The 19,511-nt window shown below is 41.1% G+C and overlaps 1 protein-coding gene across 1 annotated transcript in view; it reads left to right on the top strand.

Moving 5' to 3' along the window:
• METTL14 (methyltransferase 14, N6-adenosine-methyltransferase non-catalytic subunit) overlaps positions 1-19,511 on the top strand; it is a 205,733-nt gene that overhangs the window by 31,098 nt on the left and 155,124 nt on the right. Inside the window, exons 3-4 of the mRNA XM_086961446.1 lie at positions 11,534-11,621; positions 12,701-12,781. Coding sequence (XP_086817572.1) covers positions 11,534-11,621; positions 12,701-12,781 — 169 coding nt within the window. The remainder of the gene's footprint in view (positions 1-11,533; positions 11,622-12,700; positions 12,782-19,511) is intronic.

Below are 19,511 nucleotides of genomic sequence, written 5' to 3'. Positions count from 1 at the left end.
TCATGTAGATCAGTAGCCGAGTAATCATTTTACCTGCTTATCCTATATTAAAAATATAAACTGTAATGTAAACTGGTAGGAAGGAAAGATAATTGAGCGATAGAAGGAAGCAGACGAGAGAACAACTGGAGAAGTCTAAGAAGCAGACTACTAAGTAAAAGTTTTAGCATGAGTTGGGAATATTAGAGGGTTCAACTTCCAGCCGTTTACTAAGGGGTGGTTCACTTACTGGCAGCTTCCCCTTGGTGTGATGGAGCCAAAATTATCCACCTGTGCTTTTTTCTGCCCATCACCTGCTCTTCTCCATGCAGTTGACTTAGTCTTGCTAGTCCGATGCGGAATGAGTCTGAGAAGCTGAGAGATGTGCTGAAATAACCTGCATTTCTACATTGCTGCCCATTTGAGAGACTCGGACATGGCACACACTGGAGTTTATCTGCATCTCACACCCATGCAAAAATATAGGTGGGTAATCAGGACCTTCGGCTGCCTAAACCTTCTTGTACGGTGCACTGACCTAATCAGCTACTTGCATGTGTGACTGTGTATGTCTGTTCCTGAAAATATAAAAGTACTTTGTGCATTTGCTACTCCTTTTTTATTGGAAAAGTATCAAAGGGTAAAATACAGATACCATAACAACAACATAAATACAGTTGCAAATTTCATAACCTTACTGATATAAGCAAAACATTTGTCATGCAATCATAATACCAAAAATGGTTATAAATAAATAGAGAAATCAATAAAAGTGAATTTCATAAAAACTCATGTAGGTAGTAACCAGGCATGTGCAGCACGGATGTGTGAACCCCTCCCTAACAGGTGCCCATTGCTTCATCAATTTGCGTCTACTAGGTTTATTCTGTATATTGTACATCTATATATTCAGTAAATTCCTCCCCCCATGCACTTAGATCTGGGAACTCGCTTCATAGCCATGCTAGTTCAAGGCTCAATCTTGCTACCGTTATTGTAACATAGTAAATTTCAACCAAATGATGGGGTATCTCCTTGGAATTGCCCCGCATAATAGCCTTAGAATCCAAAATAACATCATGCTGTAGCAGTTTATTCAATTACAAAATCTAATACTACAGCCCAAAATGGGTGAAGAATTGAGCAGTTTGAAAAGATATGAGTAAGATCATCTGACCCCATGCACCAAAAATAGAAGTTTCTCTAAAACCCATTATAAACGGTCTATAAAGTATATAATACATATTGTATAGCATCTTCAGAAAAGAGACAGTAAGCATATTTTGAGCAATCTCGATACTGAGTCTGATATCAGAAGAAATCGTCCAGCCCGAATTCTTAGCTCACTTTGTTAAATACAGAAAATATTGTTCATTGAAGCCCTAGTGCATAAGAGTCTGATAAATACAGCAACATTTAGACAGACGACAAAACCTGTCCAAAAATACGCTATGCTCCATTGAGACTTCATTAGCAGAAGGCGAGCAATAAAATCTCTAAGCTGAAAGTATCTAAAAAAAAAAAACCCTTGCCATGTCAATGTATAGCATCTGAGTTTTGCAATGCTGCAAAAGAAAGGACTAACCCATCATCCCATAATTCGACTGAGCCGCCATATATCAATATGGTATTAAAACAGTACAAAACCCTCCTGCAATAGCATAGGCATGTTAGGGTCGCATCCGAGGTATATGTACCTGTTAAAACTAGATATATTACAATGTTTTCAATTGAAAACTAGATCTGGTAAACTGAATCAATCACATGCTGCGAAAGCTACCAAATATAACTGAAAATCCCATACTCTGTAAAGAGACTCGACAATTGCCAATCATGTATACCCATAACTGCCGAAATTCTCCAGCCAGAGGAAGAAATAAAATATAGCCCCATCAAAGAGAGGGCCATACCCCCCTCAAAGATAAAAGAACCGTGGCAAGATGACCATTTTGATAAGGTTACACCTCCCAGTCAGCACTAAATAAAGCTTATCCCATTTGCGAAAGTTAGACAAAGAATCATGATGGAGCCCCTCCTAATTAAGGCCTACAATATCCTAATACAAGAAGAGAGCTGAACCTCTACATATGTAGCTTCCCTGGCCTACCGAGAATATAGGGAGCCCATGGATAGGCTTGTGACTATTTGTGTTTTACCCTTATTTAATTTGTATCCTGATATCTCGCCAAAGCACACAGCCAGCTCCTAAATACCAATAAGGGCTTCAGCTGGAAAAGATGATAAAATGGCAATATCATCCGTGTAAGCCATAACGTTAGCTGTAAACAGATTAAGCTGCAGGGGGGGGGACACACTCTCCATAGATTTTAACAGTGATAATAAAATGAATTCCTAACCCCATTTTAGCCATTGCATCCCAGAGGAGGCACCACTAAACCCTGTTGAAAGCTTTCTCTGCGTCCAAGAGGATCATTCCCGCAGGCTTCTGAGACCTTGTTGCCACTTCTAAAGCTGAGATGGCCAAAAAAGGAATTGATCTGTGACAGGAAGGAATTGATCTGTGCTGCATAGTGTCTGCTAAGCTAGAAATAACCAATGTCAGTTGATTTGCAAGGATATGGGTATAAACCTTTGTGTCCATAATTAAGAGGGTAGTTATCATTTTTGTATTTCTGCTCTTTACCACCCTTGTGACCACACACACGGCCCTTGGCATTTCTAGCCTATCCCTAGCTTACTGCTGACCCTGATATAATGTGTGTTTATTCTTGTTAATATGTGCTTATTCATGATAATATGGTGCACTCATCATGATGCTTTCCCCGGTATAGAAGTGATAATTCATGGCATTTTGTGTGCTCTCTTGGCACTGTGCCCACCCCTGTCCTAATACATTTCCTGGCACAATGGTGGTAATCCTTGGCATATTAAGACATGCTTGTTGTAATAGTGCTCACCCTTGAAATCATGTTCCATCTTTCTAAGATTGTGCGTCTTTCACCTATTATGGGAAGTTGGTGTCATAGGCCCCCAGAGGCAAACTCTGACATGAGGTGTACCACTGGCATAATGTTGTGTCTTACACACAAAGAGAAGTAGGAGTAATAAAATGTCGCTTTTTAGAAGATGTTTAAGAGAACACCGACAGGTTGGAAAAACTGCCCTCACCCACAAAACTTTTTGGCATACTTCATCATAGGGCTGCTAAACACACCACCGCGCAAGCCAACGACAGAGGTGGAGCAATAGGGTGGGGGAGACAAAACAAACATAAAGAATAACGGGATCAAAGCAAAGTGCAGAAAAAAACACTGTTAAAACTAACTCCGGGATCTCCAACTGCCCCTTTATTGATGGATTCCCTGGTTATGGTTAAAATGGTTCCTATCAACCAGTGAATGATGGTATGTTTGGTCTATAATGAACCTTCTACCCCTCCACTCTGCAAGACTGTCGACATGTTTCAGCCGGCGGCTGCTTCTTTACCGGCTTTCATCAGGACTAGATAGATCCCTGCTATCAGCTATGACCTGCTACAGCTAAAGCCTTCCGGCCTTCCGTGCCACTATAGTTCTACTCCTGAGGTTCTTTCTAATCTCCCACGTTGTGGTTGCTTTCAGGAGGGTCATGAGGTTTCTGGTCTCTCCTCGGCCCACTGTCTGTCGGGAAATAGTTGTAATTTGGGAGGTACTGTCTTGAGGGAAAATGGTTTCTTTATCAATGCTCGTTCTTTAATCAATCACAACGTTGCTTTTAGGGATTTTGTTCTGGACAGAAGACCCACTTGGGTATTTATCACAGAAACCTGGGCCAAAGATTCCTCGGGTCCTGACCTAGTGGAAGCAGTCCCAGAAGGCTACTTCTTTGCGAGGCTGGATAGACCAGGACGTACAGGAGGTGGGTTGGGCATCTTATATAGGGATAGTCTACTATGTCAAACTTCATCGCTATCCGACCCTCAGGATGCTGTTCAGGCCCTATATTTTTCTTTAAAAGGTACCTTTGAGATTCCTTTCACTGGTGTCCTAATTTACCGCCCCCCTGGCTCTAGGACTGAATTTGGACAAACCCTGCTAAATATCCTAGAACCTTATTTCGGCTGCGAGCATCTTACGGTCCTGAGAGATCTGAACTATCATTTAGAGAATTCGGAGTCCAGTGATATCACCTCTCTGCTCGATGCTCTGTCCGCCTGTGGGCTGAACCAGCTAGTGAGGGGTGCCACCTATCAAGCGGGTCATACGCTTGATGGAGTTTTCTCAAACGATGGAAGGTTGACAGTTAATGATCCTTTCCCTCTCTCATGGTCTGACCACTATGCTGTTCCAATAGAATTGTCCTGTCTCACTATGGATAGCAATGAAAAGGGCTTCAGCAAGATGGAATCTCGGCGAAACCTTAAGAACATTACTGATAGCACCCTTGCCCCTAGGATTCCCAGTATGACTATCTCTCAGGAAGAAGACGTATGTCTTGCGGTCTCTCAGCTAGAAAATGCTGTTACTATGGCGCTTGATGAACTTGCCCCCGTCCGCATGCGCTACTCTGCCAGGAAAAAGCCATCGGCCCCCTGGTTCTCGGAGCCATTTAGACTCCTTAGGCAGGGAGTCAGGAGGCAGGAACGCCTATGGCGGGCCTGTTGGGATCTGAGGGAAAAAGAGGCTCACAAAATCTTATTGAGGAGCTATGAGGTGGAGGTAATAAGAGCTAAGCAAGAATATTTCACTGCCTGTACCACCTCACTTTCCTCCCCGAAAGAGCTCTTCAAGATTGTTGATTCCCTGACTTCCCTTCAGATTCCTGATCCCGTTATTGGCTCTCAGCAGTTGTGTAATAACATAGCCTCTTTCTTTCAGGCAAAGATTGCTGATATCTACTCGGCCTTAGAGCTTCAGAAGGCCTCAATCTCTGATTCTTCTGGACCCTCTGAACTTGCCTCAACTTTGGCGGAGGATATTCCCTCAGGACGCCTGGCCTCTTTTCCACCTCTCTCACTTCAGGAACTAGAGAACCTGCTAAATAAGACCAGATCAGGCTCCCCTCTAGATCCTTGTCCTCTTAAGCTCCTCAAGCAGTGCAAGGAGACTCTCCTGCCCCCCCTTTTACATATCATGAATAGGGCAATGAGAGATGGCACTTTTCCTCAGCAATGGAAGAGGGCAGTGGTAAAGCCACTGCTGAAGAAGCCAACACTGGACCCAGGGGTACTCAAAAACTTCCGCCCCATTTCGCTGCTCCCTGCCCCTGCGAAGATGCTGGAAACCCACCTCAAAAAGCATCTCGCGGCCTTTCTGGAAAACTCTGGTCATCTGGATCACTCGCAGCACGGATTTAGGAGGGAACATAGTACCGAGTCGGCCCTTACCATAGTGTTGGATAATATCCGTTCCCGAGTTGATAAGGGCCAGACCACCCTCCTCATCCTGTTAGACCTTACGGCTGCGTTTGATACCCTTTCTCCCTCGGTTTTAACATCTCGCCTGAGGGACATTGGGGTGGAGGGGTCCGCTCTTAGTTTGCTGACCTCCTTTCTTGACCAGAGGGAACAGAGTGAAGCTGGGGGAGTTCCTATCTCCATCCCTGTCTGTGCATTGTGGGGTCCCTCAGGGGTCGGCATTAAGTCCGACCCTTTTTAACATCTATGTGACCCCACTTGCCAGACTGATAAGATCTTTTGGGATAGAGGTAGTCTCCTATGCCGACGACACCCAGATCCTGGTCTCTCTCTCCCAGTCTGTCAGCGCGGCTGCCTCCAATTTTAGACTCTGTATGGAGGCAGTCGCCCAATGGATGATTCACAATTCATTGAAACTTAATGGTGAGAAGACGGAGATCTTGGTGTTCGGAGGAAAGGAGGATATCTGGTCGGCGACTTGGTGGCCTGCTTCACTGGGAGCTTGCCCGGTACCTACCGCTTTAGCTAAAAACCTAGGAGTCTTCATTGATCCTACCCTCAGTATGCGTCAGCAGGTGAATAGAACAGTCTCCACCTGCTGGGGCATAATTCACATTCTGAGGAGGATCAAACACTATCTTTCCCAGCAGGCGAGAAAGCAAGTTGTCGTTGCATTCATAGGCTCCCGACTCGATTATTGTAATGCGCTGTATACAGGACTCAACAGGGGGCTGCTGCAGCGACTACAAATGGTCCAGAACGCGGCGGCCAAGTTTGTGTTAGATTTACCCAAACATGCGTCAGCCACTAACGCTAGAAAGTCGCTACACTGGCTCCCCATTGAAGACAGGATTTCTTTAAAATCATGTGTCTGACCTATGGCGCCTTAGCGAGAAATAGGTCATCTGGGATTGGTCCTCTCCTTGCCCCCTACAGCCCTGCTAGAACTCTGCGTTCTGCCAACAAGTCTCTGCTATCAGTACCACGTATTCGCAGAGCTAAATGGGGAGGCAGAGCGTTTTCTACCATAGCACCTAAATTGTGGAATGCTCTTCCTGTTGAAACTAAGTCCCTTCCCACTATGCAGTCCTTTAGAAAGGCCCTGAAGACTCGGCTATTTGCTAAAGCATACCTGTAGTTCTGTTCTGCCTTCTTTGTGATTTATTTTGATAGGCGCCTTGATGCCTTCGGGTTTTAGTTGTGCATTATAAATTTTCCTTCATTTCATTTCATCCCTAAATTGCTCCCCTGTCTCCTACCTTTAGGAGTAGATCGGAGTCACAGCCTGTGTCAGTGCGCAGGCCGTGCAGCTTTTGTAAGCACACTACGTGAAATTACCTGTAACCAAGAAAATATATGTACACATAAACATAACACACACAGTGAACATAATAGTCAAAAGCGAGAAACTATTTGTGAACCAGTGGTCTTGTCCCTCTAAACTAGTTAAGTGTGACACAGTGGTCACACATTGTGATTTTAGGAACATTCCGTCTAACAGGACAAATCGTCCTTAATGAACGTGAGACCATTACTCGAAATGCTTAAAAAATGTGGGCTATCATTACTCGGTCCACTCCTGTGAGCGTTATCTCGGTACCTCTTACCGAGTTCCACTTGAAATCGTGTTTGACCTGGTGGTGGGTGGGGATGAGAACGGCTCCCTGTAGTCACACACTAAATAAGTAGATGGAAGACAAAATAATAATATATGGATGGTTAAATCAAGGTACGATCTATTCGCACTGTCAACCGTACTTCATGCTCTGTCAACCACCACTAACTGAGTAGTCTCACGTGCACCATTGCTCAGAGACGTGCCATGCCACACTGACTATCGTGATTAAATGGTCATTGATCAAGAAGTGTGAAACAGCGGGCATACGGGAAACCCACTTGCTCCTAGGTCCAAACCTCACGCCCCCCAGCTTACTTCATCAAGGTGAGTCCGTTTCGGTAGCTGTGTGTGCGCGCCTCCCAGCGCACGTAGGTACCTGGAGACCTTCTCGCCACATGCTTCTTACCCACGGTGTGCCCCGTCACGTGATCCCGAACGTGACCAACGTGGCTCAGGTATGCCCAAGGGAAGAACTAGATTGGTAACCCTCGCCGCCATGTTGAGGTTGTGCGAAACTGCATGGGACCACATACCGGTTGCTGGTGCGTTCACTATGGGTTTTGTTACCCATAATCGGAGCTGACCCCTTCGTTCAGTTAAATGTGTAAGGCCTAGGATATTGATCAGCCGTTTTCTCCATAGGAAATTATCAGTGTATAGGTATGTGTAATCAGTAGTTGCTTCCCATAGGGGATGCTGCAACATCCTTTAAGATGATACCCTTTCTGCACAAAGGCGTCTCGTGCCATAAGCCTAAGTGTCTGTAGCTGGGGTGACCCTACACTGCGCCTACTACTCCAGCGATCCTCCTTCTTTATGATGTATATATCTAGGACAAATGTGTTTGGACCCCCAGTCTATGGTTACTGACCCAGTCACGAGTGTTTTAAAAAAGAAAAGAGGTATAATAGGCTAGACTTTTTCTTTCGTGTATATCCTCAGATGGTAAGGGATCAATAGTGCAATGTCAAGGCTTGGTTGATTAAAAGACTGTCCATACATACAAGTAAGAAATGTATTATGTCAACCACCGGGTTCATCTACATCCACCAAATAGCCAGAAAGACCATTGACCTCTGGGATTTCATTGTTATCTGTTCAGGGTATTTCAGGGGATATCATCATTCAAGCTAATCTCATGGCTTCGTACCCTGTATATCCTCTTTTGTTCTCTTATAAATAAGGTCCTTTCTGGATTACGGGTAGTGGTAGGGATGCAAGGTTTATCTAGCACCGTCCAAAAGGGGTCAATGACTGAATGATTTTTTTCTGCATAATGAGTGGTAAAACATGTCATTGACTTCTGGCACCTGATGGTGGATCTGTGTTCCATTATTCTGACTTTTACTTTCTGGGTTGTCATCCCAATGTACATTAAACCACAAGGACATTTAAACGCAGGTCCACATTTTTTTGCTATGCATTACACTGCAAAAAAAGCAAAGCTTGTTTCATTTATTCATGCTTACTATTCTGTTTACCTTCATGTCCATAGGGCATCTCTCTACGATGCATACTTTTATCCATATCATGGTGTCCGGTAACTGAGGCATGCTCATGCAGCCCAAACCACCCAAACTTTCCAAAGTTGAGTGGGTTGGAATCAATGAGCCCGGAGGTCCTCGTGTAAGATAGTTTTTGTGTGTCCTGCTAGACGTTCAGTTCTTCCTCCGGCTATAGACATAATGAATAGACGATCCTGCCTATAAATGGGGTCAAGAAACTTGAAAATTTGCAGGCGCAAAAGGTTTTGCAGGTCCTTGTTACTCCAGGCAGAACAGGAATTCTCTTTTCTCCTCATTCTTCTGCATCTTGGTCAACATTTCAACCAAGGTTTTACCAGTTTCTCTTCTGCTTCTGAAGAAGCAGACAATGTAAACTGCAGAAAAATAAATAGGTGAAAGAACAGATATCCCTATCCTACTATAGCAGAAAATAGATATGACTGATTAGTATCATACAGAGCCTTGTGTGCGCCAGAGTGTTTGTGGCTTTTAAAAGGGCATCTTATTCCCCTTTGGTCTGTTAATACTTTCAGTTAGAAAAATAGAAAAAATGCTTTCCATGTTATTTTATTTTAATGCGATTGTAAACCAGAAGCTAGACTCTACCAACATGCTTCATTTTGATTGCCTCATAAATGTTTGGTATCTACCAATGAGATTAATGGGTAGTAGTTGAGACAAGCCTTACTACTTTATCAGTGCACATATTGCTATGCCCTTTTCCCCGGACAAATGACTTTTGGATCACTGGATGCTAAAAAAGAACTAGAGTGTGCACTAACTTGCAGAATGTGCTCATATGGAGAGTCATGCTAGTGGAGAAGACAGCTTTACAGGCATTGACATTCTTGTGCAGAAGGCTGAATATGTAAATGGAAATGGTTCTCAGTTTTCCTGCAACAAGTTCCTGAAATAAATGAACCCCTGGAAACTTTTACCTCCATGAGTTTTTATTATAAATTGTCAGTGTTCAATGTGTAAACGTGTATGGTCACTAACAGTTTCTACTGTGTTTTTAACTGTCTGATTTACAATGTTATTTTAAATTTGTTTTAATGAATTGTCTTTGAATAGAGTCAATAAGGTATACAGAAGGCCATTATAATGACTTAAATAGGTTTAATCATTTCCTTACCGTATATTTAACATCCAGTGAAAATGATTTTGAAGCCAGTAAAGTTCATGTTTAGTGCATGTTCATGCATAGGACACATCTAATCCTTTTAACTATGACTTATATCTGCAGATACCTTCTTTCACCTCTAAAATTCTTCTGCCATGCAATTACATGGAATATTGTCAATCAAAGTGTTATTATTTTAGAATTAAGCAGGTACTAAGTAACAAAGTCAATGGATAGTCTGCCGAAACAGGCGTGGAAAGGGAATGGTGGACTTCGGTAGGGCTTTCTCTCATTAACTATTTTTAACCCTTCAAAAATAAATATTACGCTCCAAGACTAAAAGCCCATACTTAGGTTTATCAAATCCTAGTAGAGGTTCAGAATGTTTTACAGGGTTAAATCTCCTTGCACCATAATCTTAGTCTGGAACCAGCAATAAATGGTTTATATTGTGGCTAATCTGTTATTACCCTTTCAGTATGTTCCTTTTTGTGATCGTCAAAACCAGGTGTTCATTGAAGTGCATTTCAGCAGGACAAAAATGGCAGGGACTTAATAATTAATCCCACAGTATGCTTCTTGTAAGCTTCGAACTAAGAAGTGCCATGTAAAACACTCTATGCTACAAACGCATTTTCTGAATTTCACACAAATTGTTTAAGAATCTTATTTAGAGTAGCAATTTTATCCAAAGGGGAAGAGCATTCCAAGGTAGGTTTTTACTCTGGTGCAGTAGGGCCCTCCTCACTCCACCTCAGTCAGTGTACCGGGTATTTGCCGTCCCCTTCAATATTCTTCCCTAATTAACACTAAGGGCCTGATTACGATGTCGGGAAGACCGGAGTCTGTCAGATATCGTTTGGGAACTGGAACCGAATGACCTCCTGACGTCCGGTTCTAGCCCAGCAAGTTAGATGCGACCGAACACTGTTGGGTCGCAATCCTGTTCTTTACAATGGGAGCATGAATTCCAAATGGAATGCATGCTCTCATTGTAAAGAGCAGAGGTGCAATTCATCCCTGCATCCCGTGGCAGGCATCTCAAGGTGCCTGCCACTGGGTGCAGGGATCAACAGCCATCCGGAGGCCTTGCACCCTTGAAGGCCCTGCTAGCGGGGGCCCAAATCCGGATTCCCACATCCTTTCTGTGTCAAAGGCCGGCACAGAAAGGCTGTGGGAATCTTCCATTGTAATCCCTCGCCAGGAAAGAGCCGCCCAAGGTATTGATGAAGGATTTCCGAATGGCAGCCGGGCTCTCTGTGGCAGCCGCAGGCCATTTGGAAATCCGGTTCAGATTCCTTTCCGACTGACCCCATCTAAATGGGTCGGTCGGAAAGGAATCTGAACGGGACATTTTGATGCAGTCGGAACGGCGTCGACCGACGGTCGGAGATGTTTTTGACTGCATTGAAATGGCCCCTAAGAGTATAAAATTGACGGCTAATCTGCACAGTTCCTTTGTGGGCCAAAACTATTATTATATGCTTTGCTCTGGAGGCATTCTATGGGATCCAGCTTCCTATCCCCTGGGTGTGCCTTGTCCTGTTTTGCTTTGTTATGGCCTCATCCCTCTATTGCGCTCAGTTCCCTGATGCTGAATTTTCAATTTATTCGGTAAATAGTGCACCTAGCATTTTTTAAATGATTTTTTATGTGATTTTTTGCAATGTTAAATTCTAGCCTGTGTTGATTTATATTCACTTGTTTGCCCTAGATATTTTTCTGTACTGACCATTTTCTGTTGGTGCAAAATTGAGTGCCATTTAATGTTGTACGTTTGTTGTAGTGCTTTCATGTACATGCAGATATAACATTAAAAAGGTTTTCACTTTCCTAGTACATACCCCAAAGTCCATGCTGAAAAGCATACTTTGGATCTGTTCTTATAATATTTCCTTTATGCAGTTTACTGTTTTGATGTAGGGCTGAAATTTGTTGTTGTATGATTACAGTTATACATATGATAGCTCGTCGCCAAATTCAAAACGTAAATTTCCAGAGGAGGGCGAGGCTGAAGAGGAAGTCATTGAAGAATACAAGGTAAATAAAGCATCATCTCCTCTCTCATTAAAATACTATTTGCATTTTTAAATTAGTTTGGTTAATAAACCTGATGTAATAGAATCTCTGGGCTGTTGTGTTGCTGAAAGTGGATCGCTCTTCTTTTCACGTGTAAATCCATTAGATTCAAGCACTTTATTTTAGCTAATGGGTATACTAGTTTTCACAATAGTTAGAAACTGATAGTCGTGTACAAAGAGATATATCTTCGTTATAGTAGACTAATCCAACAGTTACTAAAAATATCCTGATGTGGCTTGCATGATATACATCTTTGTGCTGACTGCTTCCTTGTTAATATTTTATTATGAGCAATCAGCTTAGACAATCATTTATTAGGTGCTGTAGATTCGTTTTTTTTTAAATTAGGGAATCAGCAGTTTTGACATGCCTGCAATTAACATACTTTTGAAAGCTACAAATGCGAACTCTTACGCCAAGAAGTAAACCTGGGACCAATAGACTTTCAAAGTCAGTGATAAGAAAATGAAACTTTTTTCTTTAGCCACGGACATGTTACTTGGAGGGTATCTCGGTTGCCTGACGTTTGTTGCCAAGCAAGGTGGGAAGATGTTCTGTCCTCAACTTGTATATTTGTCAACACAAAAAGAAGGATTCCACTCTAATTATGTTGTGTTATTTGCAAGAGATAGTACACTTATTTGTTAATCAAAGATAACATAGTTCCTAAAATCCATGCCCGCTTACTCTCCTCTTTTTGGAGTCATTAAACGTCTTTGCCGATTCCCGGCATACACAGCAGCAGAATGTATTTTTTTGGTTATATGCAAAGGCTTTTCCATACCAATGTGTTTAATTTTCTAGATCTAAGTTTTAAGTGGTGTATTGGGAATACTATTCTTTTATATGTTCATGCTATGAAGAGGAGCAGGTGGATTTAATGATGTCAAAACGTGATACTGGAACTTATATTTTTTTCATATGGTAAAAGACAGAAGCCCAACCACAAAATGGCATCCCATTCGGCTGCTAAAAATACCTTGAGAATGAAACAGCGATATTCTGAAAAATTGTTTCTTTTTTCATTTTACTAAAAGGATGAAATTGAGCCACAGCAAGCAGAAGAGAATCTACCTTATGAAGAAGAAATATATAAAGATTCAAGCACGTTCCTTAAAGTAAGAAGCGTTCATCACAGAAAAGTTGTCAACTAGTGGATGATTTGGGTCCCGATGACTAATTTTTAAAAATATATTTAAACTTATAAAAAGGCAGAAGAACGTCTTTCTGCTGCAATGGCTGTACTTCAGACACACTGAGATGCCAAGCATTGATTTGCCAGACCTGCTACGTAAAATTGTTCACAAATAGAAGTGCTTGATTTTCAGTATCATCATTTTTATATTGGCCCTGGATTGTGTGGATTCAAAATGTTGAGTAGACTTGCCTTAAGAATAGGTCGCCAGTTAAATTGTGCTCATGCCGGAAGTGTGAGTATACATAATGGGGCTGGAAATCACAGCCAGCACAGTATTGTGCATTGACATCAGAACAGTTGACAGTCCACCATTATGCCAGCTGTCAGAGAGAGCAGTGCACCTCACTCAGGGGTAGCTGTTGTGATATATAGTTAGCTTTGGTACTGTAAAGATCTAGAAACTATTTAAATATTTTGCATATCATTGCGGGTTTATATCTTGGGTGGCACAAATCAAGACCTGGAACCGGTGCTTATATGCAGCAGGAGCGGGCTCATTCAAATGATTGATATTAAGAGTTTGGAGGAGTCCGAAGCTAAGGTGACTAAAGTATTTATCTATTTTGGCTTTAAATTGCAGAACCTAATGACTCACTAATCTGTAATGGGGAATATGTTAATCAACAAAATATTGAAGCCTGTGGGACTCCTCTTATCTTAGAAATGCTGTATCCACAGAAAGAACCAATACAGATCTAAGTAGTCTGCTCCTGAGAAAGTGCTCTTTGGTCAGCTGTTCGTGGTCTTTTCATCAAACCTTATTCTTAACTGTTAATTTGGGTATCGAGGAGGAGAGGTGGGGGAAGAGGCTAAAGACAAACACTTTGCACAAAATAAACTTTATATTGCATGAACCATTTATGACTTGTGTTAATGTTGTCACCACAGTGTTAGTGTGTCTGGGAACTCCATTGCCTCTCTCATTGCCTACATTGACTGTAACACATTTATGGAAACGGGCCTCAAATTATGTCCGCTAATGACAATTTATTATAATAATCTGGACTATCACTGCCTATCCTTGCTATCCCACTATGAAGTACCAGTTGCCTTTTTGCATAAGTCTATTACTGTATAAATTGTTGAGGTGTTTGAATTATGGCATGAACATTGGGGCTGCTCTTGACAAACTACAATCAAATCACTTTCATCTCTAACCACACTAAGATGCTGGTGGCATAACTATAGCACCTGTTTAGAGCCTCTTCGAACAGCAAACTTGTAATTTATTTTTTCTCTTAACATTTCCACATTCTAGTGTCCATACAGTCCAGTATCATCATCATTCATTTACAGGCACAGAATATGTGGATCTGGTCTCAGATTTGAGGGTCAGTCGAAATGAGTTGGTGACACAACAGTAGGGAATCTCCAAATCTAAGCTTCACTTAATTCCTTGTTTATTACGACACATGGAGTTACTTGACCCGTAAAGAAATAATTGTTTAAAACATGCACCTACCCGTGGCGTTCTGCAGATGTTGAGCCAGGAGGCAGACTTTTTCAATTTGTTTTTAAATTTCAAATGTGCAGAAAATTAGACTTCTCATTGTTATATAGGATATGCAAGCATCTGCCCAAACAGAAAAATGGGCTTCTTAGTATTTTTAACAATTTTACCACAAGGAACCCCTTTTCTGATTCCACCGTGCTGCACTGCCACACTCATGGTTTGAGTCCAATGTATCAATTTCTTGCAATTTACTCTTAATGTAATCCTTATTTCATCATGCTTTTTAATCCGTTTACTCCACATTCATTATCTATTCATTTTACTCAATCTTGTAAGCGTAGGTATTTCATTAAAGCGCAGATTTCTATGTAGGGTTCCACTTGCCATGATTTTAATATAACAACCCAATGCATTTCGGGAAATCACTTCCCTTCATCAGGGGCATCTATAAATACAAAAATATGTCATTTTAAAACCATATTCATACCAGTGAACTTAATTGACAATGTAACAACAACGTTTTGCGAAACCAGTTTACACAATGCTGCACATTCAGGACCATTATCGTTCTCTATTTAGTTTCATCATTAGTACTTAACTCTAAGGTTTCTCAATCCATCCACCCCGGTTTACGCTGCTCAATGCGGCAGTTTTTAACTAAGACATAAATGCAAACGTAAGCCATTGTGCCCTTACCATAACATGTGAGTCCCGCGTTTGTTAAAATAAAACCTTCCTTCCTTCTCTGTGTGCCAGAGCTCTGCTGACATGTAACGAAACCTTTTTGTACCGAACAAACTTTCACTTTTATGTTCCCGCCCGTACTCTAGCCTCTAATTCACAACATGTGTGTGCCTAAAGAATTGTACCACTAACATTAACGGAGGACTATTCAAAACTGCGGTTACTGCCGCACATTTGTTCCTACAATTCCCACAATGCTTTATAATCGTACCCATTATCATTCTTTGACTCCGTAATCGCCATGTATATTACACTGCATTATTAATAATAAGTTCACTTCTGTCTATTTTACAAGAACAGTCCCTTGATTAGGCACTTCTCACTCTCTCGTACTTCAGCATGAAAGGAAGCCTGAGGTCTTTGCTTATCGCCTTTTAAATTTTAAACTTGTTCTTCCCTGGTAATCCTCATGTCTTCATATTTTAATCCGGGGTGCAATCTCATGGCGAGATGAAAAAATCAAACTGATGAGTAAAGAGATGCACACCATAATTAATCAATATTCTCATGAACTCATGTTCTTAGTGTTTTGCCATCTCCCTAATAGATTTGTAACTTTCCTTTACAATAGCTCCCATATAAATAAATATTCTTATCTGGAATACACAATGAATTGTCTGTGTCATATGTTTGTTTTAGTTGCTTAACTCCGTGGTTCTGAATTTCAGCGACCTCCGAAGAATGAGAGTTTGCCAGCCCATCAGAACCATTGAGAGCGGAAGTATCCTCTGGTTACTTGTGTAATGTCTCCTTCAGCCACCAAGGTCAAACAATCTTTTTAACTTCAGCGCTAACTAAGTGGGGTCAAACCCATCTGCTTTATTTTAAGATGTATATTGGGAAAATCTAAATTCTAATGACACCTGGCTGCAACACAAATTGTCTCAACAGCCCTTTCCTTTAAGCAGCTTACCTTATTATGGGGCTGTGAGAGTTTCGCTAGCATTGCAACCTCGCTCTCCGTCTGTGTGTCACAAGAACTTGTAGTAGCATGACATTTGAAATAAAATGTAAAAGTATTAATTTATCTGGCAGTAAGCAACACTAGTGCAAACATCACTCCTCTGCACTGCATGAAAGCCAATCATCAGTCTTTTTTCAAATTAGTGTCACATTGCACCGCATATTCTTTTCAAGTGGCCTACTTTTACCAGAAGCACAAAGGTTGGGAATAGTCCCATGATTTGTAAAAGCTTCAAGAATTTATTTTAAAAAAAAGGCTCTACAGGACTTTTTAAAGCACGACTTTCAATTGGTGACCTTTATAAATGGTCTGAAGGTAGCTCATAAATTTTTCTAAGACCCCAAAATCATCCCTGTCTCTAGCTAGGAACTGTGTGGTCCATAATGTCTTTTATTGGGATTGTATAACATGGGCCTCTCACAATGACAGATGATGCTGATTTGCAGACATTATTGGTCCTGTCTGATTAAGTGGGCATTCATTACAGCAAGGTGTGACTGATTTCTTTTGCATTAGTCATGCAAGACCACTTCAAAGCTTGGGTAAATTGTATTGCAGTTATTAAAAACCACACACTTTGCGCTTAGATAGCAAAACATTAAAAGAGATATACGTACATAAAAATATACAACCCATTCCCCTATAAGCCATAGATGCACTCTAATCTGAAATACCGATTCCCATTGAAACAAGATACGTTTTACAAACACAGGTGCCCACTGAGGGTCCATTGCTGTGCTCTCTCTGCTTCAGTCTAAAGCACAAAATGCACAATAACATAATTTTAAAAACTGATAGTTTAACCCCTTCGCTGCTGCCGCGATTTTACCACTGTGCGGTAAACAAAAAAACAGGGCGGGGCCGTGACAAACCCCAGCCGTCATCAGCACACGCCCACCGCGGGGCGTGACGGCTGGGGTTCGTCACCAGCATGGGAGGGGTTAAAGCTCTTATACATAGAAATTTCAATGCTAAAATGCAACAGATTATGCCAACATCTCTATAATGTCAAGTGACAATGGTCATAAAGGCGTGTATACAAAAGTTCAGCGTGGTCAACCATCTGTTAAAACCATGTTAATTAATTCATAAATAAACATTGCAAATCGGCAGCAATCATTATAGATGATGAATAAAATATGGTAGGGCAAAGTGCAAAAAGAAACCAAATTGGAACCTCATTCGCTATATAATACTTTTCTTTTAGTAATCGCTGTCCTAAACACTTACTGTATCAGCGCATTTGTAAATAAGGCAGTTTAGGAACAAATTCCAAATCCCAAGATCTTAGTCTAAACAGTTACTAAATGTCTCTGCAAATTATATAACGTTTTCAAGGGCTACTGAATGAAACTAGTAAATATTTACTGCTGAGGACAGGCTGCTCCTAACTAAAAGACACACCATTTTCCCCATAAATTTTATAAAATGTACTGTCACCAGATGAAGGTCTCCTTTCAAGCAGAAGATGATTGCATGATCTTATGCTGAACTGAAGGAATAGTAGTCGCAACTAATATCTTCTTTTAGAATAGAGGCAGTGGCAGATACAGAGGAGTTGAAAAAAGGTTTCTTGATGAAGCAAACGCAATCTACATCTATTTTTGGGTGGTGTAGCCACCCAATTTGGCAGCAGATCTAATGAAGTGAATGTTACAAAGCATAATTGCATCAGCCTTATTATGAAATAGCATCTATAACTTTTGACTTTATATCTTTGATTTTGCAGCCGATTGTAAAAATTAAGACACCCAACTGTGTCTTCTTTTCCTAATATTTTCTTTATCTCCCGAAAATGAAAGCCACTTTAGTTGCTTGTCGACTGCTAGTTTAAAACGAGTATATGGTAAGTTTTGATTCCATGGTATTTTAGCCTGAAGGGCTATCGGGGCAGAAGTCTGCTCTACACTCCAGGAATTCTTGGAAGCCCCCATCTAGATCTTTCTGTATGTGTTCTTTAAGTGTACCAGCATCTACGTGCACAAACAAAAGGAATACTTGATCGAAGAGACCTTCTGAATTGTATGCTCAATGAGGCCAAATTGATGCCTCGCCTGGGCATCTGATGCATTATTGGGGCGATGAAATAACAAATGGTACACTTTGCTGTGACAGACATTTAAAAAGTGCCCAAGCATTGCTGGAAGTGCTAAGGAACCATAGGATAATGCATGGGACTTGTTTTGCCTTAATTGCCTGTAACAGAGTGATTAGTGAGGAGTTCAGCAATTTACAGAAAAGCACCTGAAAAGCATACATTATTGCGGCCAACTTAGGTTTCAGTGCATTCTGTTGCAAAAGATGTGACCCACGGTCTTGCAACCACACTCTTGGGTATTTGTAACTTTGGCTTCTTTTGATTGTAATCTTGCCTAAATGCCAAACACTCTTCTTATTCACCCTTTTGCAAAGATTACAATGTTTGTTTTGTCGAAATTAACTATCATATAATTTTCCTTGCAATATTCATTTACAATATTTAAAAGCCTCTTAAGACCCACACCTGCCTGATTTAAAGAGCACAACATCGTCCACATATTGTAAAGATGACAGGAGCTGGCTGATGAGTGGGATGACGCTTGATCTAACAGAGAACTTAAATCTGAAAATAAACGAGTTAAAAAGAATAGGGGCAAGCATGTCTGGTTTTAATCCCCTATTCTTAGGCACTTTTGGAGAGAGTGCATTGTTATCTTCCAACTTTATTTGCATTCAGTTATTAGAGTATAATAGTAGAATAGTATACAGCAGAGTAGAAGGAATATTCCAAGCAACCAGTTTCCTCCAAATCAGGTTCCTACCGACATGATCAAAGGCTTAAGAGAAATCGATTAAGCAGGAGTAGAGTAGCTGTTTTCATAGCTTAAGCAATAAAAGTGAATTGAGAAATGGAAAACGAGGGTTGGTCTTGAAATCAAGATTCAGTTATGGGTGAGATGGTGAGCATGTAGAAGAAAGAAACCAGGCTGCAAATCTGTAATTAGTAATGGACCAGTAGTGCACAGTGTCCCAGGCATTTTGTTGCTAGTTGTGGGAGGTGTGGCTAGATTTCAAAAAGGTAAATAGGTTTTGGGTAGAACACGTTTGTGCTTTTTGATGAGTTAAGAGTAGCGCTAGAGAAAGATTGTTTTTACAGTAATGCAGTTTGTTGAAGACTAGGGCATTGATGGTTTTTACCAAATGGATTGTAAGATGAGGGTATGTTTTAAAGATACCCTGTGGTTTATTAGTTGGCAAGAATTGCATCAACTCCCTATGTCCCAGTGTTACTTGTGCAGCCTGGGGAAGTATGAGTCTTTGAACTGAAATGTCCAAGAAGGAAGTGAGACCATAACATAGTGCCTTAACCTCTTTCAGCTCACCTTCCATAAAATGATAAGTGGGTGTAGTCATTTTGATCAGCTGGACAGGAGAATTTTTATATCTTTTAAATCCTTTACTTTTCAGCCTGTTTCACAAGTTAAGAATATCCTCTTGCCAATCTATCCT

The sequence above is a fragment of the Lissotriton vulgaris genome, chromosome 3_1 (assembly GCF_964263255.1).
Source record: "Lissotriton vulgaris chromosome 3_1, aLisVul1.2, whole genome shotgun sequence".
Classification (NCBI taxonomy): domain Eukaryota; kingdom Metazoa; phylum Chordata; class Amphibia; order Caudata; family Salamandridae; genus Lissotriton; species Lissotriton vulgaris.
Note: the sequence above shows the minus strand (reverse complement) of the source record. Positions and strands in the feature narration are given on the sequence as shown.